General features: G+C 40.0%; 2 protein-coding genes across 7 annotated transcripts in view; one reads left to right on the top strand and one right to left on the bottom strand.

Moving 5' to 3' along the window:
- Positions 1–1646, bottom strand: part of FGD2 (FYVE, RhoGEF and PH domain containing 2) — a 29641-nt gene extending 27995 nt beyond the window's left edge. For all 4 annotated transcript variants that reach the window (XM_020795363.3, XM_020795336.3, XM_020795345.3 and 1 more), the window contains exon 1: positions 788–1646. In XM_020795363.3, the coding sequence (XP_020651022.3) occupies positions 788–867 (80 nt within the window). In that variant the 5' untranslated portion in view covers positions 868–1646. The remainder of the gene's footprint in view (positions 1–787) is intronic.
- Positions 1647–6424: 4778 nt separating this feature from the next.
- Positions 6425–24877, top strand: MTCH1 (mitochondrial carrier 1). 3 transcript variants are annotated; one of them, XM_072997443.2, is made up of 12 exons: positions 6425–6680; positions 7614–7698; positions 9588–9694; positions 11209–11286; positions 11966–12023; positions 12685–12736; positions 14069–14128; positions 17151–17244; positions 18968–19015; positions 19876–19943; positions 20763–20838; positions 22072–24877. In XM_072997443.2, the coding sequence occupies exons 1-12, from the start codon at positions 6522–6524 to the stop codon at positions 22141–22143; spliced, it is 957 nt and encodes a 318-aa protein (XP_072853544.2). In that variant the 5' UTR covers positions 6425–6521; the 3' UTR covers positions 22144–24877. The 3 variants fall into 3 exon arrangements, with proteins under 3 accessions (XP_072853544.2, XP_078248871.1, XP_072853545.2); XM_078392745.1 differs by lacking the exon at positions 7614–7698 and having other exon boundaries at positions 6459–6680; XM_072997444.2 differs by lacking the exon at positions 17151–17244 and having other exon boundaries at positions 6460–6680; positions 14069–14132; positions 22072–24492.
- The last annotated feature ends 711 nt before the right edge of the window (positions 24878–25588 follow it).

Raw genomic sequence — 25588 nt, 5'->3', positions numbered from 1 at the left:
GCTTTCTAGCAAAAGCTGGTCCTAACCAAGCAGAGTATAATACCATAACTTTCTTTCCATAATTGACATTCTGCATAGTCCACTTGGGTAACAAGTATAAGTAGAAATGTTAGACTTTTAGAATATGGTAGGACTGAGCAGGAAAATGACAGTTTCAGTAAATAATAGCTATAATGAATAAAGAGGAGAAAAACACAGGTTCTAGCATTTATTTCTATGGGGGAAATAATATGAAGTCTATCAGCAACCATTACTAAACCATGGTTAGATTCACTATATAGTATGTGAATGTGTTGCAACCATTAACTATGTGTGGATGCATGTGCATGGACTCACATGCACATGAAGAGTTTATAAGTATTTAATATTTTTATTATCCTTAAGTGTTCATAGCCTGAACCATATTTACATCCTAGATTATTGTTTCTGTGGTGCAGAACAGTGGCAAAACAGACTTTAGGATTGTACATTCCTAATTATGTTTCCCAATAAGATCTGTAAGTGCAGACCACATTCTCAGCTAGAACTAGCAACAAATTTCTTAAAGAAACTTAATAAACAGAAGTAAGTTTGAATGACATTTGTAGCGACTATCATTGGGGGGGGGGGGTTGGGGGGGAATCTCACAGAGCCAGGATTTGGGCACTTGGCAGTATTTTTCAAAGGTTTAAATATACTTCTTAACAAACAGAAAATTATTCTATTTTACTCCTGAGCTACCTCAGACCATTCTGCTTTAAAGACCTGATTTACATACAGTCCTTCCTCACCCCGCCCTGCCCTGTACCTGAGCTTCTCCAGTACACCAATGAGGTTAACCACAGAGGTAGTGGGATTGGTCTGCTTCTCCTCCATCAGGCTGAGCATTTCTACAGATCAAAAACTGGTCCTTGAAATTTGGAAGCTATGTTCAGGAAAGGATCCACAAGAAAAGGCATTGAATTCATGATAGCCCAGATTCTCTCTTGCTTTACATATTTCTCAGAATGTGTTTTTGAAACCACATGACATAGCACCCAACAGCTTGCAAATTTTTGCCCTTCTTTGTGAGCTTTTTCAAATATTGTAGTAGATAATATTAAGAGGAAGTAAGTACAGTACTGAAAACAGAACTCTGAAGACAGCAGACTTTACAGAGCTTTTGGTAACATCTCTGTATTGTGTTCATTTAAGATCCTCTCTCATTCAATGCAAACTCTAGCCTGGATAGTTATGCCTTGCATGTATTATTCACTTTTGTTCCAGTTTTGACTTCTCTGCTGGAACACAGTCACATTCTAAAGTAAACCTAAGTTCCAACTGGAGTAGGCCCATTTGAATCAATGGAATTTACAGAGGAGTTGCCTTGCCAAATCCCCACCAACTCAATGGGCCTACTCTAGTGTGACTTTATTACACTAGGCAATAGGATTTCAGCTTTTGGGTGCATCCTGAGAAGATGAGGCTCCCTAGGAAAAACAAGAATGTTGGGACAAATGAAAAGCAGCAAGAAAAGAGGAAGGCTGTATAGGAGATGAAGTGATTCAACAAAGGAACTCATGGCTTTGAATTTGCAAGACCCAAGCAGGGCTGTTACTGAGATCTAGTTTGTAAGGTATCACAAACTGAAAGCATCATTTCTGCAGCACTATCCCACCTAAAATTGTAAAAAAGGAAAACATATTTTTAAAAATAAAGAAAACGTTCCTATTGGGAAATCAGCAATTATGCCTGCTGTCCAAACTGTTTTTGTTTATTATTATTATTTTTAATAAGTTGTTAGAATTTTGCTGTGTATCACATAGGTACTGGAGTTTTTCTCTCTGCAAGGTGTATAAATGCATAAATATTTACCATAAGTCTCACTCTATCATCTGAGGAAATGGATCTGGGAACAACAGCTCTTATTACAATATATCAGTTAGTTTTCAAGGTGCCACAATGTTTTTGCCTTCTTAACTTTTTTTATTTTGTTGCAGTTTTGTTTACAGCTCCATATGCTATCTGTATCTTGATACACTGGGAGAGATTTTATTGGGCTGGGGTGATTGTCTATCACTATTCAATCACGTGTTCAAACTTTTGAATTCAAAGAGAGCCCCACCTCTTTGCTGTGGATCTATGCATTTCTACTGTGTAACAAAAAGCGAATTTTACCAGAAATTCAAAACTCTGCAACATGCAGGTGTTTCTTCTCCTGGTCTCAACCATTTATATTATAATACGTGGTTGTAATTATAGAAATTGAGAACCTTGGTAAGTTGGATGTGGCCAAACAGGAGATGGAAAGAATAAACATTGTCCTCCTGGGAGTTAGTGAACTAAAATGGACGGGAATGGGCGAATTCAATTCAGATGACTATCATATCTACTATTGTGGGGAAGAAGCCAGTAGAAGAAATGGAGTAGCCCTAAAAGTCAACAAAAGAGTGGGGAAAGCTGCACTGGGATACACTCTCAAAAATGATAGAATGATTTCAATACGAATCCAAGGCAGACCTTTCAACATCGCAGTAATCCAAGTTTATGCATCAACCACCAATGCTGAAGAGGCTGAAATTGACCAATTCTATGAAGACTTGCAACACCTTCTAGACCTGACACCAAAGAAAGATGTTCTTCTCATTATAGGGGACTGGAATGCCAAAGTAGGGAGCCAAGAGAGAAAAGGAACAACAGGGAAGTTTGGCCTTGGAGTTCAAAATGAAGCAGAGCAAAGACTAATAGAGTTTTGTCAAGAGAACAAGAAGGTCATCACAAACATTCTTTTCCAACAACACAAGAAGTGACTCTACACATGGAAATCACCAGATGGGCAATACCGAAATCAGATGGATTATATTCTCTGCAACCAAAGATGGAGATGCTCTATACAGTCAGCAAAAACAAGACCTGGAGCTGATTGTGGCTCTGATCATCAGCTTCTTATAGCAAAATTCAAGCTTAAACTGAAGAAAGAAGGAAAAATCACTGGGATAGTCAGGTATAATCTCAACCAAATCCCTTAGGGATATACAGTGGAAGTGAAGAACAGATTTAAGGAACTAGATTTGGTGGACAGAGTGCCTGAAGAACTATGGATGGAAGCTCGTAACATTGTACAGGAGGCAGCAACAGAAACCATCCCAAAGAAAAAGGAAAGGCAAGAAAGCAAATTGGCTGTCCAACGAGGCTTTACAAATAACAGAGAAGAAAACAGAAACAAAATGCAAGGGAGATAGGAAAAGTTAAAAAAAACTGAATGCAGACTTCCAAAGAATAGCAAGGAGAGACAAGGGGGCCTTCTTAAATGAACAGTGCAAAGAAATAGAGGAAAATAATAGAAAGGGAAAAACCAGAGATCTGTTCAAGAAAACTGGAGATGTAAAAGGAACCCTTTGTGCAAAGATAGACATGATAAAGGACAAAAATGGTAGGGACCTCACAGAAGCAGAATACATCAAGAAGAGGTGGCAAGAATACACAGAGGAATTATACCAGAAAGATCTGGATGTCCCAGACAACCCAGATAGTGTGGTTGCTGACCTTGAGCCAGACATCCTGGAGAGTGAAATCAAGTGGGCCTTAGAAAGCATGGCTAACAACAAGGCCAGTGGAGGTGATGGCATTCCTGTTGAACTATTTAAAATCTTAAAAGATGACGCTGTTAAGGTGCTACACTCAATACGCCAGCAAGTTTGGAAAACTCAGCAGTGGCCAGAGGATTAGAAAAGATCAATCTACATCCCAATCCCAAAGAAGGGCAGTACCAAAGAATACTCCAACTACCGTACAATAACACTCATTTCACACGCTAGCACAGTTATGCTCAAAATCCCCCAAGATAGGCTTCAGCAGTATGTGAACTGAGAACTCCCAGAAGTACAAGCTGGATTTCGAAGGGGCAGAGGAACTAGAGACCAAATTGCTAACATGCGCTGGATTATGGAGAAAGCCAGAGAGTTCCAGAGAAAAAATCTAACTATGCTTAATTGACTACGCAAAAGCCGTTGACTGTGTGGATCACTGCAAACTACGGCAAGTCCTTAAAGAAATGGAAGTGCCTGACCACCTTATCTATGTCCTGAGAAACCTATATGTGGGATAGGAAGCAAAAGTTAGAACTGGATATGGAACAACTGATTGGTTCAAAATGGGGAAAGGAGTACGACAAGGCTGTATATTGTCTCCCTGTTTATTTAGCTTATATGCAGAATACATCATGTGAAAGGCTGGAGTGGAGGAATCCCAAACCGAAATTAAGATTGTTAAAGTTAAAAGATGCCTGCTTCTTGGGAGGAAAGCGATGACAGACCTAGATGTCACAAAAGGGTGATTAATGGACCTTTTGTATCCCAAGAAGAACTATATTAAACAGCAAAGGACCACACAAGACACATTAACAAATGCAAAATGAATATACTTTATTACCTATTGATTACAATTCTAGATAAAGGGGTTTCATGCATTCAGCGCATTCACACCACATACATACTCACCAAAGAGAGAATAATTCTTTATCTGCATTGTCCAAGTTCCAAAGAAAGTAGTTAGTTCCAAAAGCCTTTTGGTTTCAGCAGACAAATTATGATTGCCTGGAACCTCTTTTTATATATTTTTAAGGCAGGTTGCTAGTTGGGCATGTGTAATAGATGTTTCTTTGTCTCCGGTTGCTAGCTGGGCATGTGTATTAGATGTTTCTTTGTTTCCCCCTAGATATATGGTCCTTATCACTTATTGTGAAGTATGGAATGCTTAATGTATCTTCCATCACTTAGTGGACATGTGTGGAATCTGTTTTGCTCAGGAGGATCCTTGTACCAGGGTCTTCTTAATGCCCTTTGCATTTGCTGCCCTCAGCAGCAGATGTGTTTTGTCAACTTAGTTCAAAACGTTCACAGTTCAAAAGTTGAACTTCTCCCAATGAGGGCTTCTAGCTAGAAATACAAAGTCCCATAGTTCCTCTGGTTCTGTTGGTCTCCATCTTTGTGTCCTAGGTCTCTCTCTGGTTCTTCACCTGATCCAGGCCAAACATGCACACATCTGACATAGACAGCATCTTAAAAAGCAGAGACATCACCTTGACAACAAAAGTCTGCATAGTCAAAGCTATGGTTTTTCCAGTAGTGATGTATGGAAGTGAGAGCTGGACCGTAAAAAAAGGCTGAAGAATTGATGCTTTTGAATTGTGGTGCTAGAGGAGATTCTTGAGAGTCCCCTGGACTGCAAAGAGAACAAACCTATTCATTCTGAAGGAAATCAACCCTGAGTGCTCACTGGAAGGACAGATCCTGAAGCTGAGGCTCCAGTACTTTGGCCATCTCATGAGAAGAGAAGACTCCCCGGAAAATACTCTGATGTTGGGAAAGTGTGAGGGCAAGAGGAGAAGGGAACGACAGAGGATGAGATGGTTGGACAGTGTCACCGAAGCTACCAACATGAATTTGACCCAACTCCGGGAGGCACTGGAAGACAGGAGGGCCTGGCATGCTCTGGTCCATGGGGTCACGGACATGACTTAACGACTGAACAACAAATTTTAGAATGCCATGTAATTGTCGCATAGGAACGCTAGGGGGCACCATACAACTACTGCAATAGTACGTGTCGTTCATAAATGAATTCTCAATGACAAACATTTTATGTAGACGTTTTATTCAGTTTTGCATTTATCACATAGGTTTTGAGGTTTCTTCACCCTCTTTTTAGAGAGCAAAAGTGACGCGTACTCATAGGAGATGACAGAGTAATTCAGGACTTATATTAATTGGGCCTCCCTCCCCCATGTAGAAAACAAAGAGGTTTCCTTTTTAGATCTTCTTTCGTGTGGGAGAGGGAATTGAATGTTTGAACTTTTCAATCTTCAGAAAATGCCCTGCCAATATTTCTTACTATTGGGAGATAAACGTGAACCGTCTACTATTTCTATGGAATCTGAAGGTGAGAGTAGTTCACAACATCGTTTATAATACTGTACTGTATAGTGCGGTATCGTTCTCCCCATTTCCGTATGTGTGTATATGTGCTGAGGCTACAACGGAGTAACAAGTGGGATCACTTCGTTATCATTCCAGAAATAAGGAGTTGCGTGAGGATGGTGAATTCTTTCACAGGTGTGTGCAGGAAACTATCGTTCGTCGTAAATGTTGCCACCTCTTTGTTATACGAGGCGGACAGATGGACTCTCTAATGAAGTCTTCCAAACAAAAGAACACGCATTAGGTTAGAAAGAGTGTAGGTTCTTCTCTTTACTTGTTTGTACATGCACAAGTTCCTATCCGGAGACAGCAACTCTAAAATCCTGTGGCTCTGCCCCGTGAAGGGGGGGGGGGAATGGAAGAAACCAGGAAGCTCGATTTCCGCCCAACTGCTTTATCTCTCTATCTTTTTGTGTCTATAGGCTGGAAAGCCGGAAACGCCTTCGCCGCTTAGCGCTCTTCCGCCTTCCGTGACGTCAGGACGTAGAAACGGGGCGTGTGAACCTAAAGGTCTGGTCATGTGACAGGGAGGGGGCTTCCTCCCGGAAGTGTACTTCCCCCGTTGGATGATTGAGAAGCGAAGGGATGGCAGCCGTTACTGTGGGGTCTGGGGTATCTCGCCCCTTACCTGGGCCAGGAGTGGGACCGGGGCCGGCGGAGGGAGCAGATGCTCTTTTCGTGGCACTAAGTGCCGGTTTCACGGCTTTGAGCCACCCGCTGCTCTATGTGAAGCTACTGGTGCAGGTGCGGTTGGGGTGGAGGTCCTCCCTGCCCCTACCGGAATGGCACGGAGGGGCCCTTTTGCTTGGAGGATGTGAGAGGCAGTTGTGAAGGAGGCAGGCAGGGACTGCCAGGCCGGGCCTTGGGATGGAAAGGGCTGACTGTAGCTGGCTTTCTTGAGATATTGTCCCAAGGCATCCTCCCACCGTGCAGCTTTGGGTCTTCACGGCCTCGTGAATGGCCCAGTTTAGGACTCCACTTCTGGATTGTGTGGCAGAGAGGACCATGCTTTATAATTCCAATCAGCACTCCTTTTGCTGCCTGGATAGATACTCCACGATGCAGGGTTTCTCAAAGCTGCTGCTTAAAATGGGAGACCAGGACACTGCCTTACCGTGAAAATCTGCTTTTGATTAGTTATGTCAACTAGTTGTGAGTCAGACTACATGCAGAAGTGCATCCCAGCTTGTCACTTGAAATATATTTTAACTTGAGAAAAGTCTAACTGACCGCTGATCAGAAAACCATAGAAATCAAGTATTGGTGTGGCCACAGCATAGCCATCGTTTATTGGTTTATTTCACCAGACTAGGTATGAGTCTCAGCTTGAAAGAGTTGATAGTTCTGGCGGGTTGCTCTGTTTTTGTTTTTCCAAAGGAGGAGTAACAGAACATGTATGTAAGATCAATTCATTTGCAAAAGAGTTGTAGAAATGAATACAGCAGGAATGGAAAACTACTGAACTGGGTTCTCTTGGGCATAGTTAGGGAATGTCTTGCCTTGTAGACGATGCTGTATTGCAGCTCCCATCATCCTTGTCCATTGGTTCAGCTGGTTGGCCAGTTGGGGTTTGAAGTACATAGTATATGGCATAAACCTAACCCTGTGACTAAAGATCAGTGGTAGGTGTGATACTTGCACACAGCAGATGTTGCCTGACTGGTGTTTCTTTTAAAGGTTGGGCATGAGCCTCTGCCTCCAACAGTTGGGAGAAATCTATTGGGGAGAAAAGTGCTTTATCTGCCTGGCTTTTTTGCATATGGTGAGCATGCCCTAATAAGTAAATTTGCCAGTGGATAAGGATAATTAGAGAAATGTAGCACTCAAAAATAGTTGATAAAGCAATGTTAGCAAAAAGCTGACGTGGTATACATAAGTTAATTATTCTTTAATAAATTTTATTTGTGTATTTTTAGTGAGAACATAAAATTTTACAATGGAAGACTTATGTATTCTGTTTTAGTTAAGAGTTATTCTTGCAATAATTGCAAAATTTGATGGAGCACAATATTTTAGGAGAGTGAGAAGACATAAGTGTACAGTGTCCCCACTGATATTTTGATTGTGTGTGTTTTGGGGTTTTACAATTTTGCAACAAGTTACTAATGCCGTTAGACTTAATTCTGTGTAGACAGATAGGAGTGTACTAATTTTTAAAAGTCTGATAAACGATTCCTGTTGCTCTTTTTCTCAGACTGTTAATGGTTTTGTGAAACATATACATTGGCAAATGTCACATCTATTGTAAAAAACATTACAGTGATGCCTCGCTTAATGGGCGCCCCGTTTAACGACAAAATCGCATAGCGATCACATTGCGATGTTTCAAATTGGCAAAAATCGCTTTGCGATGATTGGTACCCCGTTTCACTTACCGATCATCACAAAGTGATGATTTTTTAACAGCTGATCAGCAGTTCCAAATGGCCGGCAGGTAAAAAAAATGGCCGCCCGCTGTTTTTTGGGACGGATTTCTTGCTTACCGGGCAGCGAAAATGGCCGCCCTATGGAGGATTTTCGTTTAAAGGTGAGTCTGAAGCCCATAGGAACACATTGAAGGGGTTTCAATGCATTCCTATGGGCTTTTTAAAATGGCATAGCGATGAAATCGCTTTGCAGTGATTTTTGCTTCACCAATTATCATCGCTATGCGAGGCACCACTGTATTTGGTTTCCAAATGAGTAAAAGATAGTTAAGGCATAAAGACTTATAACAATAAACATAAGATAAAATTTTATTTTTGAGACATAAGCTTAGATGGGTGAGGATTTAAACTCCAATTGTGTGCATTTGGTGATCATGAATGACTGTTTCAATAAAATTCCTTTTGGTAGAAGACTTGATAGGGATACTGGAATGACATTTGAGAATCTCATTCACTGCATTGTGTCATACTACATTTATAATTCTTTGAAAGAAAAATATTTGACTGCTTTTGCACATACTTTTTTTTGCATGAAACAGATTACCTACTAAAAGTGGCAGACAGACTTAGAATGACAAAAATTACATACTTTGTAGCTTACTTCTAAAAAAGTGTAGCCATGGGTATTCTGTTACAATTTTAGGGATGGTTTGTGTTTGTTCTTCCCTACTGCTGTTTTGTGTATACTGTTTTAACATTGTGGTTGTTAAGGTTGATTTTAAAAAAATAAAGATCACATTACTGTATAGTCTTGTTTTATAAGGGAACAAATTGTGCTTTGCAAGAGGCAAAGGATTAGGTAATGCAGGACAGTTTTGTACTGCTACTATAGCAAACAACTAGAGCATTCTAATATAATTACATTGGGGCACATGTAAATTTTTTCCATTCTGTCGAACCATTTAATCCATATATTAATTTAGTATCTATACAGTTTGTTTCAGCACATTTTGCAGATTATAACGTAAATCCTTTTGGGTGGAAGGAGGAAGCACAATGAAGCCCAGGTTAAACAAATGTTCATCTTCTAACAAAGCCCAATAAAATCCCATGTAACTCTTAAAGATAGGCAGACCAAGTTACAAGGATAGTTGAAAATGCCAGGTGTTTTCACATTTTGTAGTATCTGTGTTAGCAGCCAGTCTAATGCCCTGATAAGGATTTAGATAGTTAGTCAGCTGAAAATTGGCACCCCTGAAAACTGATGAAGTGTTTTCTTCCCCAGCCGGGCACATTGTGAAAGTGGATGGCAAAAGGGGACTTTTCCGTGGCCTTACTCCTCGTATCCTCTCTAGCACTTTATCTACCATAAGCCGGGGCCAAGTAAAGAAGGTAAGGTACATGCTTGCTCTCCTTGCTCTATGGGGGGGGGGGGGTGATTGTGAATTGATTTGTGATAATTTCTTCTAAAAACCAAGTTAGCATTTGATTTTAAGTGGAAATGGAATGCTAACTTCATCTCTGCCCATTGTGATTTGGAAGGAATTGAGCTTCAAGGACCACAGCAGCAGCAGCAACCACCAGAACTCATTAAGCAGAAGCAGTAGATCTTTTTATGGGTGCTGAGGTGCCAAGATACAAGAGCACTAACAGAAGGTGGCTCCTCAGCAATAGGAACCTCTCAATGCATCTCTAATGTCTTTGATTTTCTGAGCCATTTCCTCCATCCTGCAGCATTATGGGTTCTCCCCCCCCCTTTTTTTTTTGTTATAACCCAACACTGATGGTTCCTCTGGTCCACAATTGAAATTAATTGATTATTAAGTCACCATCAGGTTGGTTTAGGAATGTCTGAATTCCTTCAGCCTCACAAAAATAATGAGGTCCTGATCCTCTCTTATTGACCGTTTATTTCCTGTGAGAACTTGTTAGTTGACACTTCTTGGCCTGTTCTGCCTTTGACAGTGGGGCTGTTGATTTCACTTTCCTAATTTTCAATGACAGCTCCTCATTAAGGAGGGGAGTGGTGCTGCTCTGTCTCCTGCCAAGAGGAGTTGGCTCGCTTCCACCTCATCTCCTCCTGCTGTGTGCAGGGAAATGCCAAAAAGCTGAACACTGTCTAATTCAACTATGCAGGCCACCACCTCCCCGTGCTCCCTTTTTGTCTCACTTTCTGCGTTGTTGAAAAAGGGAAAGAGAGACTTGTTCACACTTCTTCAGAGCTTGAGCATGCAGCCCTTCTCACACTGTTGCTATTGCTTAGAGGCAAGGTGATGTGTGCAAGCCACATGCTTGCTTTCAAGGAGGAAATTTTCAAAGCAATCTCAGCTTCTTCCAATGTTTCCATGATGCAGAAGTTGTTTGCAATAGTGTGGCACAAGGGGAAGGAAGTAGAGAGGAGAAAGGAAAGATATGTGTGATGTTTGAATCCTTGCTCCATTATATAGTTCACTGAGCAATTTCAGTCATGTCATTGGCCAAAATCTTATTCCTTAGCACAATAAATTGCACTTGAGTAGGCCCATTGAATCAATGGGGAGAGTCAACTCTGTCAGTTCCATTGATCCAAATGGGTCTGCTCTGACTGTGATTTACTTTCGCACAGGAAATTGTGGTTAGAATAGCCCCACTTGAATCAACAGGATTTGGGTCATTATCTTTCAACTTAAACTACCTTGTGTAGTTTTTATGAGGGCCGTAGCATTCCATATGTTTTCTTGAGTTCCCTAGAGGAAAAGCAAGATATAAATGTGATTAGTTTTCATTCTCTGTAGCTGTGTTTAAGAGATAAACTTATAAACCATATTATTTATATGAGGGCCCATAATGGAAATATTGTTCAACATAGAAAAAATTTCAAAAGCAGATCACGTTCATGTTTACTTCTTTTCTCTTTTGTATTTAAGGCTTTCCCTTTGGAGGATATGGAGCACGTTTCTAACAAGGATGATGTGAAAACATCCCTCCGGAAGGTGGCAAAAGAGGTGGAACTCCCTATATAGTGCTTTATCTTTCGGTACTCAATATAGGAAAGCCTAGATTGGAGGCTGGTTCATTCCTTACTCCTTCTTATAAAAATAAAAATAGTTTGAAAAAGTTATTTGGATCAACATTGTGAGAAAGTAGAAAAAACTTGTCTGAGTGGAATGAAATTATGGACACACAAATTTGCCATTATGGTGGAGGGAGATTCTGTGGGAGGAAAGGAGTGATTTAAAACAGGGGTGGGTAACATGTGTGCCCCTTGTCAGCATTTGCCTGTGCTGCTGAATTTTGGCAGTGCCACAACAGCAAAAAGACCCCTATTTTTAAAAGGTATGTGTGGGTTCTGCACCTTTTTTTAAATATAAATGGCATTGTGTGTAATCCCCACCACTGTATTTTAATACCTTGAAAGCAAATTCAGCAGCAGAAGCAGGATGTATTCCCTTGTGTGTTGAGAGGGTAGTGCAGCCTCTTGCTGCCGCTGTAAGGTAGTGGTGACATGATGGAAGTCACTGCATTCTGTATGTTCCAGCAAATAGTTTTGTCACTTAAGGAAGCAAAGTAAGGCACTTAAAATAATCAATTTCCCACCTAGTTCTACTGATTATAGAACCAGTTGTGGTCAGACCTGTTTTTAAGAGAGTTTTCGCATTATGCTCTCTTGATATGTTTCATCAGACTTCCCATGAGATGATGATGCAGTGCGTTTCCCGAGTTATTTCCCATCCCCTACATGGTAAGTTTTGTAGCCTGCCCTTTTCAGTTCTTGTCTCTGTACATTATTGTAGATAAAGAAGATAAGGGTTTTGTTTGTTTGTTTGTTTTTTGGAAGATGAATTGTTTCTTTTAGGATTGGCAGCCTAACCTTGACAGGTCCACCTTCCGTCAGTCAAGTTTGAGATTATTTTATCTACTGCAGAAAACAATTACTTCTTTCCAGTTGTTAAAACCAGCATATGGAAGAATAAACATTATGACTAGGGGCCTATTACTTAAATTAGTTATTCTATTCTTTAGCCTTAATACGTTTGGCTCAGGATAGAAATGTAGTAGATCTACCTATTGTATTTTGTCTTTTGTTTACATACTTTTTTTCCTCTGTGGTTATGTGTGTACAAATATGAACCTCTAGCAATTGTAGAAAACATGTCATGCATCTGACAGAGTAGGCTTAAAGATTGTCAGTCTTTAAGGTACTAAAATATCATGCTTTTGCTATGATGGAGGAATACACTTTTTATAGTTCTGTTCAAGATAATGAAGGGAGAACTGTAGCAGACAGAATATCAGTATTCTGGAAGTGGTGTTAATGTTTCACATACTGCTTAATAAAGTTTTGTTAGATGGTTGAATAGATTGTCTTGGCAGTCATTTATATCTCTATTTCTGTACTGTAGTCATCTCTATGCGCTTCATGGTCCAGTTTATAGGACGGGAAGTTAAATACAGGTGAGATTATCTTGGCATTCTGCAACTGGAGGTAAGAATACTAACAAGGGCATTTTTTTTACTCTGTTTACGCAGATGAGCTTCAGCATTCACAGTATCACAATTCTCAAACTTTCATATGTCCGGCATCTTTGCTTCTGTGTAACTATCATCCCTGTAAAATTCATTAGCCAGAATTCTACTGGTTATTTATGTATGTGTAAGATACAAAATGTAGAAGTTGTCTTCTGGTGACTTACTGATGAGGTGCTGAGTGCATGCCCGGCATGCAGTGAGGCAGCTGATCACAGCAGGCAGCTGATATCTCATCAGTAAAACAGTGTGATTTTTTTTCTTCCGAGTGCATGAGCAACAAATAAGAGTATTGCCTGTGTGGTTTATTAAATTGTCTTTTTCTTGGGGGGGGGGAAATAGGATCCATAACATCTGTGAAATATCTCAATGTTTTAATCATAAAGAAACTCAAACTACTACAAATTTGCTGGTGCACTTGCACAGTTGTCATGGTGAAGGATCAGTCCTGTCAGTCAACCTGGGGAATGAACCTCTCCCTAGTGATTGGGGCATATTTTGTTTTGATCATATACTGTAGAAGTATGATTGGGCCTTATCCACCCTTCCCAGAATAATTTGCAAGCTAGAACACAATGATCAGGTTTTCACACTTCCCACTGAATTGTGGGGTATGGTTTTCAGATTTTAAAATGTGTTAAAAATGTGTTTGTTAAGGGAAAAAGAATACAAAAAAGGCCTACATTAGGGAAATCTAGATTTTTGTGTGCAGACAAATGCATATGCATTTTCATGCAGACTTTTAAAAATGACATTTCACAAAGTTTGTAAAAACAGGATAGAAAAAAAATTTGCTTGAAAAAAATGCAAACAGTATAGAAAGCATTGAATATGCCTGCCATTGCTTGGTATCCACTAATGGGTATCAGATAATTTCAGAACACATTATTGGGTTTGCCATTGCTAAGTGAGGCAGGTTTATTTAGCTTTTTCCTTTTTTCCTTAATGGAAGACTGTTTGTATTGTGATTTTACAAAGACTTCTTTGTTTATATCATTGTCTGTGATTATTGGGAAAAGCTACTAAAAGTTTCAAGAATGGGAATGTTGCTGTTGCTCTTGGTGGTGGTTTGCTGTGCATACTGTAATAACACTAGTAATAAACTCCCAATTTGCAGTTGGATTATTGAAATGTCATTTACTGTATTCTTCTCTCCTATATTGGATCAGACTGGTAGCAACTGCAGGGATTTACTGCAAAATAAAGAGATGTGTGAAGTCTTTTTTGGATCTAACTGCCATTTCCCCCCCTTCCCTACAGAGGGGTGTTCAGCTCAATTGGGACAATCTGGAAAGAAGAAGGACTCCTAGGATTCTTCGTGTACGTGAGTCTATTCAAATTTCTTTTAAAATCTCATTCAGTTAGAATCTGTTCTTTACATGCTTGGGCAAGGTTGGAGGAGGTCTTGGGCAAGTAAGTGTTCATTCAAAACAATGATCTGCCAACAGAGGATGTTTCTGTATTTGCATTTGGGACGTTAGCAGTGCTTGTTGTGTTGTACTGGTTAGAGTGTTGGGTAGACTTGTAAGATCTGGGTTCTGGTTCCCATATAGCCATGAAACTCTCTGGATGACCATAGACCAGGTGCTTACTCTCAGCCTAACCTTCTCCACATGGCTATTATGAGAATAAAGTGGGGTGGAGGAGAACGCTAATTATATCTTTAATCTCATTAGAGGAAAGGTGGGCTACAACTGTAACAAATATCAGCAATTCTGTACGTTATGCTTGCCCTTGTTTGAAGACCCTTTTGTAATTCTAAGACTTCTCATAGATGTAGCAGAGAGTTTGGGGGACAGGGTTAATATAAATTGCAGTTCAGCATTGTCAGCTCCTAATATCTTCTGCATGTCAATAGAAATGATAAGTAAGAGCACATCACAAATTGCTGCTCGTCCCTTGCATCCTTTTGTGCATACAGTTAAAGCTTGGAGCATTTACTGCAAGGAGAGCAAGACTTAGTATTTAAGTGGCAATAATTATCAGTGTTAATTCTGTTTTAAACAGACTATCCTGTGAGCCCTTTTAAAGCACAAAAAATGTTTTAACGTGATACAACGTGCTGCTAAGAACAGTTTGACACCAGGGTTGTTTAGTTGTGAAATTGTCAATCTGTTACCTGATTGACAGAAATAATGCAATAAAGAAACCAGTTTGCTTAACACACCAAAAGACTAGAGCATTTAGAAACCAAAAGAACAAAGATTTAATAAGATGTAGAAGTGCCTACAGTCCATGAGTTACATCCTGTTGTTACATCTCAACTCAAGTGAAACTATTGAATGAATGAAACCTTTTAAGTCAACATTTATGTAAATTCCATTAATTCAAAGGATCTGCTGTAGTTGGGATTAATAACTGGGTGTAACTCCATAAGAATAGCTAAAGTATGAACAGTGAACTTTTGGGTTAACAGACCCAAAGCAAGCCAGTGTGAGCCTCTGGGCAATATATTTTGTCCACTGTGTTCTGCATGGTTCCTGGTAGCACACAGTGAGAACTATGATTGTTTAGTAGCAGCAATAGTGAATCAGAAGCAAGAATGAGCCATTATAGAGGCATACACTGAAATTATGTTGCACACCTTGTGGAAACAACATCAGTGGCAAATTGCCACTGTGTAAAGGCTTCAGGCTAAGGACCACTCACACACAATGTGACAAAGTTGCTTGAAATTGCAAAAGTGAGCCTTAATCATTAATGATCCGCTGCTGCCAGTGATGTTGTTCCCATTGCACTAGCACCCAACAATATTTTGATCATAGCTTCTAAACAGTATTGAGTTCAGGATGCGTCACTAGTTTGTAAAATGTTTTCTTCTGTTCCCACTGTACAAAGTGCTTTGCAGATGATCTAGAATGTTGTAACCAGACTTTTGATAGGATCCAGTTACAGGAAGCATGTGACTCCTTTGACATAACAATTTCATGGTTGCAGGTCTGTTTCTAGGTAGAGTTCAGAGATCTGATTATGACTGGTGAAGCCCTGTATGACTTAAGACAAGGCTCTGAAAGGTCATATTCTGTTTTATAAGCTTGTTTGGGTTACGTGTGTTTTTGTGGTGGTCGTTCTCTTGGTTTCAGTGCCATTAGAGGCACATTTGGTGTGGACACAATAGAGTGCCTTCTCAGGAACACCCTGCTTGAACCAGAGGCTGATTTCCGTGTTGTCTTTTCATGATCAGAGAAACAGACACCTGTGGTTTTTTGGGGGGGCATTCAAGCTAGTTTGCCAGCTGAAGGGGCTTTTATCTGACTAGGTGTTCTTTCGTTCTAGATATTGCTGTATTTCTTACTGTGTTTCTAACAGCTGGTTGTAAGTTTTAATTGAAATGTTGTGTTTTAACTGTCTTGAGCACCAGATTTTGGTGGAAAGGCAGTATATAAATGTGATAAACAAATACTTGCTGTAGTTTAGTAATGAGAACCAGAAACCAAGTACAGTAGTGATATTGTCAGCCTGTGGATGGATCCACAGGCCCTTGTGTAACCTTGTAGTTACAGGCATACCATGGTAATTTATTTACCACTTGGTGTCATGGGAATGCATTTGGTGATGGATTAAATTGATCCTATTAAAATTATGATTATTTCTTCTCCAAAAATGTACTGCTGCTACATCAGTTAGGACTGGGTTGATAATCCTATGGTGGTGCTCCATCTGTTGATGGACATTATCCCATCATTTCTGACCATAGGCCATAATAGCTTGCATTTATGAAAGTTTGAAGTCCAGCAATATTTAGAAGACCACAAGTTTTCCACCAGGGGCTCTGAAGTTCAGTGTTCTCAGCGCACTGATTAGGTCAGCATAATCTTTTGTATGTTTTCCTTAGTCCAGGCACATAGTTAATACATAGATATATATGTAGCTATGAATGCTTTCATTCTCTAGACCAACATTTCCCAAACCTTTTCAAGTCACAACCCCCTTTCATAACAACCAAGGAAAGCGAAATGTGCTGTTCATATACTGTCTCATAGTTCCTAAAGCACTCTCTGGGCAATTTACAATTTAATTGTAAATTGACTCCTCCCTGCTGTATTTGCATAAAAAGATCTAGGACCCATTTGGTCAAGGCTTTGCCCAACTGCTGCTACCTCCTCGTTCTCTGACAGCAGCGATAACTTTCTGCTTGCTGCTGCTCCCACAGAAGAGGGAATTGACCTCAAGAAAGAGCCTTTGCTGTTGCCACCAACTGCTCCCCACCATGACCACAATATAAAATAACCACAGTGACACCCCCCCCCAAAAAAAACCACTTTTGGAACCCATGCTCCTAGACCCTTGAAGAAAATTCAGAAGTCTATTTCATCCAATCTTTCTCTTCTCTCTCTTCTAGAGGATTAGTTCCTCATATCTTAGGTGATGTTATTTTTCTATGGTGCTGCAATCTTCTGGCTCACTTGATCAACACATATGCAGTGGATGACAACGTGAGTGGTAGCAATTCTGAATTTCTTCCATTTCTTGTTTGTTTAGAGTAGGGCAGGAAACTGGAACCAGCCTGCCAAACTAACCAGGGACAGCAGCAAAAGCTGTACACTCCCCTTTGCCTTTTAAAATAGTATCACATTTCTGCTTATTGGAGCAGATTTAGCAGCCTGGTGCCATGTGGTCTGTGGGGTGTATATTGCCCACCCTGATTGATATGTTGTTACTTATGCTGATAGCGAGGGAGAATGAGAGTCTGAAGGTCCTAGCATGCTTGTGAATAACTTCTTTAAGAAGTGGTAAGTTTTTTTGGGGGGGGTTTAATGAAGGTATGAGAAAGGGAGAAATAGAAACATTTTCTCTTAACTCATTTCAATCCCAGTTGAAGCCTTTATGTGATTCTAATTGAAGGGCATGTGCCATCTGTGAGTGAGGTAACTCCCTGTTCTGCTCTCATAGTTCAGGATTGAAAACTCATGACCAGATGTTATTGAATAACAGCTCTCATGATCCCTCACCTTGGCTGTGTTGAAGCTAAGGGAACAACAATCTTAGCATTTAGAAGGCCATAGGTTGCCAGTTGTGCCATAGCTTCAAATAAGCATGACATAATTAAATGACAAATGTAACGGAGTTTGTTTTTTCATCTTGTTCTGCTTGGATATGACCTTCAGCAGTTTGACTCTTGCTGTACAGCAGCCATTGCGATGGAAGTGGCCTTTGCCATGATTTCTTCAAATCCTCCTGCTCTGCATGTGGCTCCTCTTAAGCACTGCTGCTTTCCCATAAACATTTTTGTCTATTTTGTCCCATATTAATTCAGTATAAGGAAATACAAAAATTCTCAAAACAATTTTCTGGAGCAGCTTATTAATAAACCCATGATTTTCACCCTTTGGGACATATGCTCCAATACTAAAGCAGGTGGATTGTGACCAAAACTTGTTTCCATATAAGGACAGGGTGGACTCCACATAACTGGTGGACTCAGTGGTCTTTGCTTTCCTCCTGATAGGTTTGTAATTGCAAAATCTTCAGTTGAAAAATTGCCTCTTAAGCCAAGTATACCTTGCTACCTGTATGGCTTGGATGCTGATAAGACTGCAGCTAAGACCTGACCATTGTTAACTATATTGCTCATTTCCTAGTATAGTGGTGCCTCGCTTAGCAATTGCCTCATTTAACGATGTATTTGCTTAGCGATGAGGTTTTTGGAGAGATTTTGCGCTCCATTTAGCAATGTTTCCTGTGGAGAAATTTCGCATAGCGATGTTCGGGACCATGCCTCGCTTAGCAATGACAGTTTAGGTCCTCCTGTTTCATTTAGCGATGTCCATTTTCGCTAATTTAAGTGTGTCTTAAAATGTTCAAAACTGTTTTAAATGTGTGGAATCATTAGTGGACCTTGTAAAACCTTTGCAAACTTAATTTGGCTTTGTTCTGAGTCTTCGTTAATTTTTGGTGAATTTTTTTCTCCCCCATTGGAATGCATTGAACTGTAGGTTTGACAGCTGTCAAACGGATTATCAGGTTTTCAGTGCGTTCCTATGGGAAATGGTGTTTCGCTTAGCGATGTTTTCCCATAGCAATGTTTTTTTTGGGAACCAATTAACATCGTTAAGCGAGGCACCACTGTACTAGCATCAACATCTGATGACCTTCCTGTATTATTTTAATGTGTCTGATGGCTTGAACTTTGAGACACCTCTGATTTCTTCTTTTCAGTTCAACCAGGCCTCTGTGATCCGGAGCTACACCAAATTTGTCATGGGGGTATGTAAACCATTGATTTTATTGGGAAAGTCAAGGGTATGGCTTTGTGCTTGTAGGCCCTTCTGTAAATCATTGTGTCTCCTTGTGTACATTGCCATAAGTACTGAGTAACAGCAGTTGACTTCTGGAGGTCAAAGCAGCTGGGTTATGATACTCTGGATTAGAATAATAATTGGCAACACTAATTATGTGACTAGCCAAGTGCAATGCATGAAACAAACAATCTGTTGCACACTATAGTAAATCTTTCACCTCCATGCCATGTCTCCTATTCTGAAGCTTTCTCCCCCACCACACTGGAGAGCCAGTCAATAGCATTAACTTGACTCAGTGCCTTATCTGGGCGTACCAAGTCCCTGCTTCTGATCCAGATGATCCAGGTTAGAGAAAAGGAAGGATTGCTTCTGAAAACATCAGTTCTCACCTTAGTGCTATGGAGCTAGGAATTACAGTGACCTATTGGCCATGTTCCTGAGAGTTTCCAGATCCACCAAAATGTTACTTATACTTGAGGAGCCTCTGTACTGCCAGTCCAAAATTGAATAAAGCCATTAATGAATTGCAATATGTACACAGAGACCCAGCTGCTGTTATAGACTGTTCTTCACTTATAGAGGTCTTTTTCTGCTGACAGTGTTGTGTCCTTCAACCACAGATTTTCTGTCAGTTCCAATGCTTACTAATTGCTTGTGGTCTTATTTTCTTTTTAACTGAGAGTTAATCTGCTTCTGATGAAATATATTTTCTCTTAATTTCTCCAAATACTCCATTCTATCCATTTTTCATTCTGCATGTCTGCTTGCTCTTTTGCTTAACTGTGTGGTGCAGACATGGCTACCTCAGTCATTTCTTTATTTCAGATTGCTGTCAGCATGCTGACCTACCCCTTTCTTCTTGTTGGAGATCTCATGGCAGTAAACAACTGTGGGTATGTGATTTTGCCCCCTCTCTTCACTACAATCTAGCGTCTTAAACGAAAATGTCATTAAATTACTGCCTGTTCAGCAAAACTATTCCATGTACTTATTATTCCCTATACTAGAGATCTTAGACTTTGCAGATAAGCATGAGTAATTCATCTTCTTCCCTCCCATGCCAAAAATAAAAAATAAATGAAGAGACTTTAGACTGATTAGTTTGGAAAAGGTTTGGCCTGAACGTACCGAGAGAAAAAGACCATTTTGGCGTCATATATTTGTAAAAAGCTCTATAAACACCAGGCGAAGAATTGTTGGCCAGATTACCAATTTGCAATTTGTATTCTATTGCCATTTTGCACTTATATGAGGAAAATTATGTAAGTCTTGGAAGCAAAGTGCCGCTCATTGTGATTCTTTCTGGCACAGCCTTGATTGCGCAATCAGGTGTACCCAGGAAGGAAGGCAGTGCCTTGTTGATGAGTGGCAATGTACTACTGAGGCTTAAGTGATTTCTCTCATGCAAGTGCAAATTGGCAACAGGATTCTAGCGTCTGTCTTTTTCTCAAGCTTTTTAATAAGAAAGGCTGTAAAAGGACCTAAAAATGATGGCTTACTTTTTATTCCAGTTGTTCTGAAGTACCTTTGGTTTGTGTGTTCTGTTGCTTACTGCCTCCACCCTAAAATGGAAGCTCCGTATTTACTTCAGTTTTTACTGTTTCAATGATAGTGCCTGGATGCAGTAACTGCACTTGTTCCTGTCTGTGACTTGCCTGATTCTCTGTTGCACTTGCGCATTCTCTTCTTTGACTGCTTTCTTTGCTGTACAGGTTACTTGCTGGTCTCCCGCCATATGCCCCTGTATTTTCCTCTTGGATCCATTGTTGGAAACACCTCAGTGCTCAGGTGAGCAGCAGTTTTTATTCTGAGGTGGAACAGCTTTTAAAAAATGCCATCAGGAAAACCTGATTCCTGACCAAGTCTCTGTTGATGAAAAGCCAAACCCTTTTTGTCTTGAACTGGGAAGAAAGGAGTCCTAATTATGGAGAGATTTCTCTTTACCTTGTTTGCTGCTAAATGTGCAAAAGATTGCCGTCCCACCCTCTGCCTTAACCTGTACTTTTTCCACCCCCAATCATCTTGAAAGCAGTCTTCCCTGTCCTTGTGCCCTCCAGATGTTGGTTGGACAACAAGCTCCCATTACCCCATGTTAGCTGGAGGTGTTGGTGATGGTAGTTTTTCAAGGTACCAAGTTGAGGAAAGCAGCTTTAAAATCTTTTCTTTAAGATCAGTGGTTCTCAGCTGTGGGTAATCCAAGTGTTCTTGGACTGCAACTCCCAGAAACCCCAGCTAGCATAGCTGTGGGGAAGACTTCTGGGAACTTCAGTCCAGAACATGTGGGTTACCCAAGGTTGGGAACTAACCCAACCACTGTGATCTTTCCTGTGGTGGATCAGCCCAATATAATCAGTCTATACTTTTTGCTATTGCATTATACTGAGAAGAATTTTTCTGGATATGTATAAAGGAAAAGACACAATTAGATAACTGTAGGAAAGAATTCACAGTTTTGTATTTTGTGATTGCTTTTTTTGGTTGCACAAAGCTCTTTGGTTTCTGTAACCTAAACACCGAATTCACTTAAACATGGCCTCTCAAGGCTTCTCTTATGTTGATTTTGCTGTGCAAACCTCTTGCATTAAAATGGAACCTTTTTGCCAACCCTCTCTTTCATGCATTACTTAACCTGTCTTCCATGTAGCTTAGCTGTGATAAGGGAGTTTGAGCCTGTCAGAGGAGCTGAGAGCAATGCTATCTAGGAGACAAGACTCAATTTTGAGCATGGACTCTTAGCAGGGCCACCCAATGTGGAATTGTCAAAGCTGAGATAGTAGACTAAGATGTATTCACACTACAGATAGGCACAAATTAAGTCCTGCCATTTTCCATCTTGTCCACTCATAATAGGACCTTAAATAGTTATGCTATCCCTACCCCAGGGCCACGGGGCTTCAGTGTAAACCCTTCTGATGTGACCGGTCTGCATGATTGCCAGCTCTTGCTCTTACAGCTCATGAGAAACAAAGAAAGAGATCTCAGTATCCCATCCCCCATAACTGTCTCCTCTTTTCTTCCTAGGGGCAACTTTTCAGAGGCTCCAGTCTGCTTTTTCGTAGAGCATCCACACCAGCAACTTTCCTTATTGATTAATTTCATGTAGGAAAAAGAGCCAGACCAAGTCTCTTCTAGAAAAAAGCGTAAACACTTGCTTTCATATTTCTATTTAATTTTTGAAGTCAGAGGTGAAAGAGCAAGAGCGCCTTCTCTACGGCAAGTTCGGCTGATTTCGTTACTGCACCAGAGTGATTTAAGCTGCTAGATAAATCTTACCTATTGAAGGAAGGAGACTCTTTACCATGCTGATCAAAGCCTAAGTCAAAAGGGGCAGTCTGGCTGGGAAAAGACTATCCTTCAGAAGTCTTGCCTTGAGCATAGTTTTTCTTGAAACATCTCCCCTGATATGAAGAAACTAGATGAGATCTAGGTTGGTTTCAGTCTGTCTCCTTTGTTGCTGTTGTTAGACAAAACAGAAGTAGTGATTAAGCTCTGCCGACTTTGATCTGTCTTATTGGCTGTTCTATATGTTAAGCCCAATTCTGTTGGAATATCTTTTGTACCTAGGATTTGTCAGGACCACAGAAAGCAGCACTATTGCTGAATTCCAACCAGTGGCATATATAACTCTGAATCTTGGCTTGCTTTGACAGCCCCAGGGAATGTGTCTTCCACCACCTGGACTTTTCTAGGGGATGTTCCCTAGTTAAATTCTGACATGCACACTAAGCAATTTTATCTGGGTTTCAATGAACCCATATTTCTGTGCACTTGAAAAGGATACTGAATACTAAATCAGTGTTAAACACTAAAGAGAGAATGTATTTTCTTAGCGGGAAAGTCTGGGAAGGTCCTAAGGTTGGTTATTGTTCACAAGCTTGATGTTTAAGCTAGAATCCAGCCTGCCAGTGAAGAAACCAACAATACTAAAAGAGGTTCGGATCAGAAGGTAATACCACTAGGGCTTCCTTGCTTCTTATGCTGTAGTCAAAACCAGTCCATTTCTGAAGGGCAGGGAATTTTCTGAAGTGGGACTCAGTGTAGCACGGTGATATTCAGCTATAAGTGAAAGGCACCAGTTTGCTATCCATTTGTGGAAGTGTTTTCATGAAGCCAGACCAAAATAGTGTAAGGTGTTAACCAAGAAATAGCATATTATTTTGCGGGGGGGGGGGGAAGGGAGTGGAAAATGTACTGTAATGATTTCTGTGTGAATAAAATATCTACCCTCCTATCGCAGGTCAGTTTTGTAGAGGAGCAATGCTGTACAGGTATGAGATAGTACTGTACAACCCTGGTTGCTTTTAAGGACTGGATGATTATTTCAGAATAGCTTGATCAAGTAGAATAGCCATTGTACGTCATCTGTCATGGCTAAAATTCCTGCCTTATTGTATGGTATATTCTCTGGACATATTCAGGAAGCAGCTTTTCTGTCAGCTGTGTACTCTAGATAATTATGTGAGTTGCACTTGTTTATCATGAAGACTTTGTATGGAGGTAAGGAGTAGTTGCCACAACTAAATTAGCAACTGTATAACCTTTTGATGACTGCAGACATGGCTGGCAAGTCAACTTCCACTTTGCTGGGCTGCCCATTTTAGCAAACCTGCAGTAGCATAGTAAGAATTAGGAAATTATCAACCTGGCAAAGTATTCTTGCCACATCCCTTGTCTTCTGAATTGGTTTTAAACTAAGCTGGAGAGGACCAAATATTCCATAAAGGAAGGTGGCTTTTCAAGTGATTTTAATCTGGACCATATAGAATTTAATCATGTTTCACAATAGTATGTGAAAATACAATTTATTTGTGAATTGTATTAATGTAATATTTTATACAAATCAAGGCAACGGTTGAAATGCTTTGCTTTGGTTTCTAGTATGATTGTCATCAGGCAGCATACAGGAAGCAGGAGTGAAAATACAGCATTGGGAATCTGAAATCCGCTGTCTCCTTGTGCAGTGATAGTAATTTCTTAGCAGGCAGTATTCAGACTTCATTGTACATGCTTACAGCACCTTTCTGTCTAGTTCTGCTTTGAATAGACAGGCTCTACCTTGTTCACTCTTGTGATGCTAGTTCTTTTTATCTGCATGTGTGTTATGTGTTACTAAAAATCTCAAATGTACTTGTGTTAGCTTGAACAGAACCTGGAAGTGCTTTCTGGGTTGTTTGCCAAGTGTGTTATTTTTGTAACATTCATACGTGATTTCCTCCTTTATAACAGCAGTATGCAAACTGCAGCCTGGGAGCTACCTATAGACATATCTTCCCATCGCTGTTCTTGCACCCTGAGCCCTCCTGCAGCCTGCTGTTATTCTAGTGAACCGGTGCATTTCAGCAACTCCTTGAAGCTCCCAGAAGCGGTGGTTCACCTTTTAAATGCCTCATAGCTCTCCCTGCACTATTTAACACCCCCACATCCAAATCCATTTTTTATAACTGAAAGTAAAAATATTAGACACTTTCACTTTTGGGCAATCTGTGTGTCCTCTGAAGGACTCTGGGACACAAAATCGGTCCCTGGTTCCTCCAAAGTTGTCCGCCCTGGCTCCATAATGTAGACCTTTAGTTAGCCCAGAAAGGAACCTACGGTTAACCTCTTAGACTTGGGGAGCAGCTAGAATTTAATCTTTTTATTTCCAAACACTTTCATTTTGATTGGATGTCATCTGTTTTTCATATTTGTATGCATATTAAACACAATGTGCAGATAGAGGTTCTTGAAATCACGGTCTGTTTTTTTTTTAAAGTAAATGCATGGTCTGTTTTTTTAAAATTATTAATTCCAAACTGATTTGATTTTGAAATAAAATTATGGAAGATGACTGCTCTTGATTTATTATTTTGTGTTAGTTGAAGAACATAAAATCTCTAGTCCTCTAATAAAAAAAGCTGGATATGTTAAATTGCAGTGTACCAAATCTCTCTCCATTGTGCTGTTTCTGTCAAACTGAAAATGTGAAGTCTACACCTAGTCAAATGAATGACACTTGCAATAAGTATTCACTTTGCTACACAATATTCGTTTCTGAAAGTATACAAAATACTGGCATGTGATTATTGCCTTTCCACCTATCCTATTTTTGCTTTCTTTAGATGGCTTGCTGCTGCCCTATATTATATAGCATACCTGTAAATACTTTTCCTAGTTGACAACAGATATACAGCAATACATGACCAGGATAGAACAGAGGTTGTGAAGGCAATTTTTCCAAAATAATAGAAGAGAATTTCTTCAGTTTTTTCACCAGTTATGACCCACATTACTTGGTAGTTTTCTAAAATTCCTTTTGGAGACATGTTATTTTGAAGAGATTAATTGTTATTTTGAAGAGGTTAATTGTTAATTCTTTCTTGGTGAATCCATTGCATTCATGTTTTTAAAATGAACTTTTTTGCCAATAGTTCCTAGTACATCCTCATTTTTTCCCCTTGCTAATACTTACTGTATTTTTCGCACCATAAGACGCACTTTTTCCCCACAAAACAGGGGGGGGTGGAAAGTATGTGCGTCTTATGGAGCAAAGAAAACAGAT

The sequence above is a fragment of the Pogona vitticeps genome, chromosome 4 (genome assembly GCF_051106095.1).
Source record: "Pogona vitticeps strain Pit_001003342236 chromosome 4, PviZW2.1, whole genome shotgun sequence".
Lineage (NCBI taxonomy): Eukaryota > Metazoa > Chordata > Lepidosauria > Squamata > Agamidae > Pogona > Pogona vitticeps.
This window is presented reverse-complemented; position numbering and strand designations above follow the sequence as displayed.

What these genes read in the sequence shown, in the direction of transcription:
- MTCH1 (XM_072997443.2), top strand. Translation starts at nt 6,522, where the DNA reads ATGGCAGCCGTTACTGTGGGGTCTGGGGTATCTCGCCCCTTACCTGGG. An exon ending in GCCTGGCTTTTTTGCATATG is followed by an intron (nt 7,699 to 9,587) that starts GTGAGCATGCCC and finishes TTTCTTCCCCAG; the next exon opens with CCGGGCACATTGTGAAAGTG. An exon ending in GGACGGGAAGTTAAATACAG is followed by an intron (nt 12,737 to 14,068) that starts GTGAGATTATCT and finishes CCTTCCCTACAG; the next exon opens with AGGGGTGTTCAGCTCAATTG.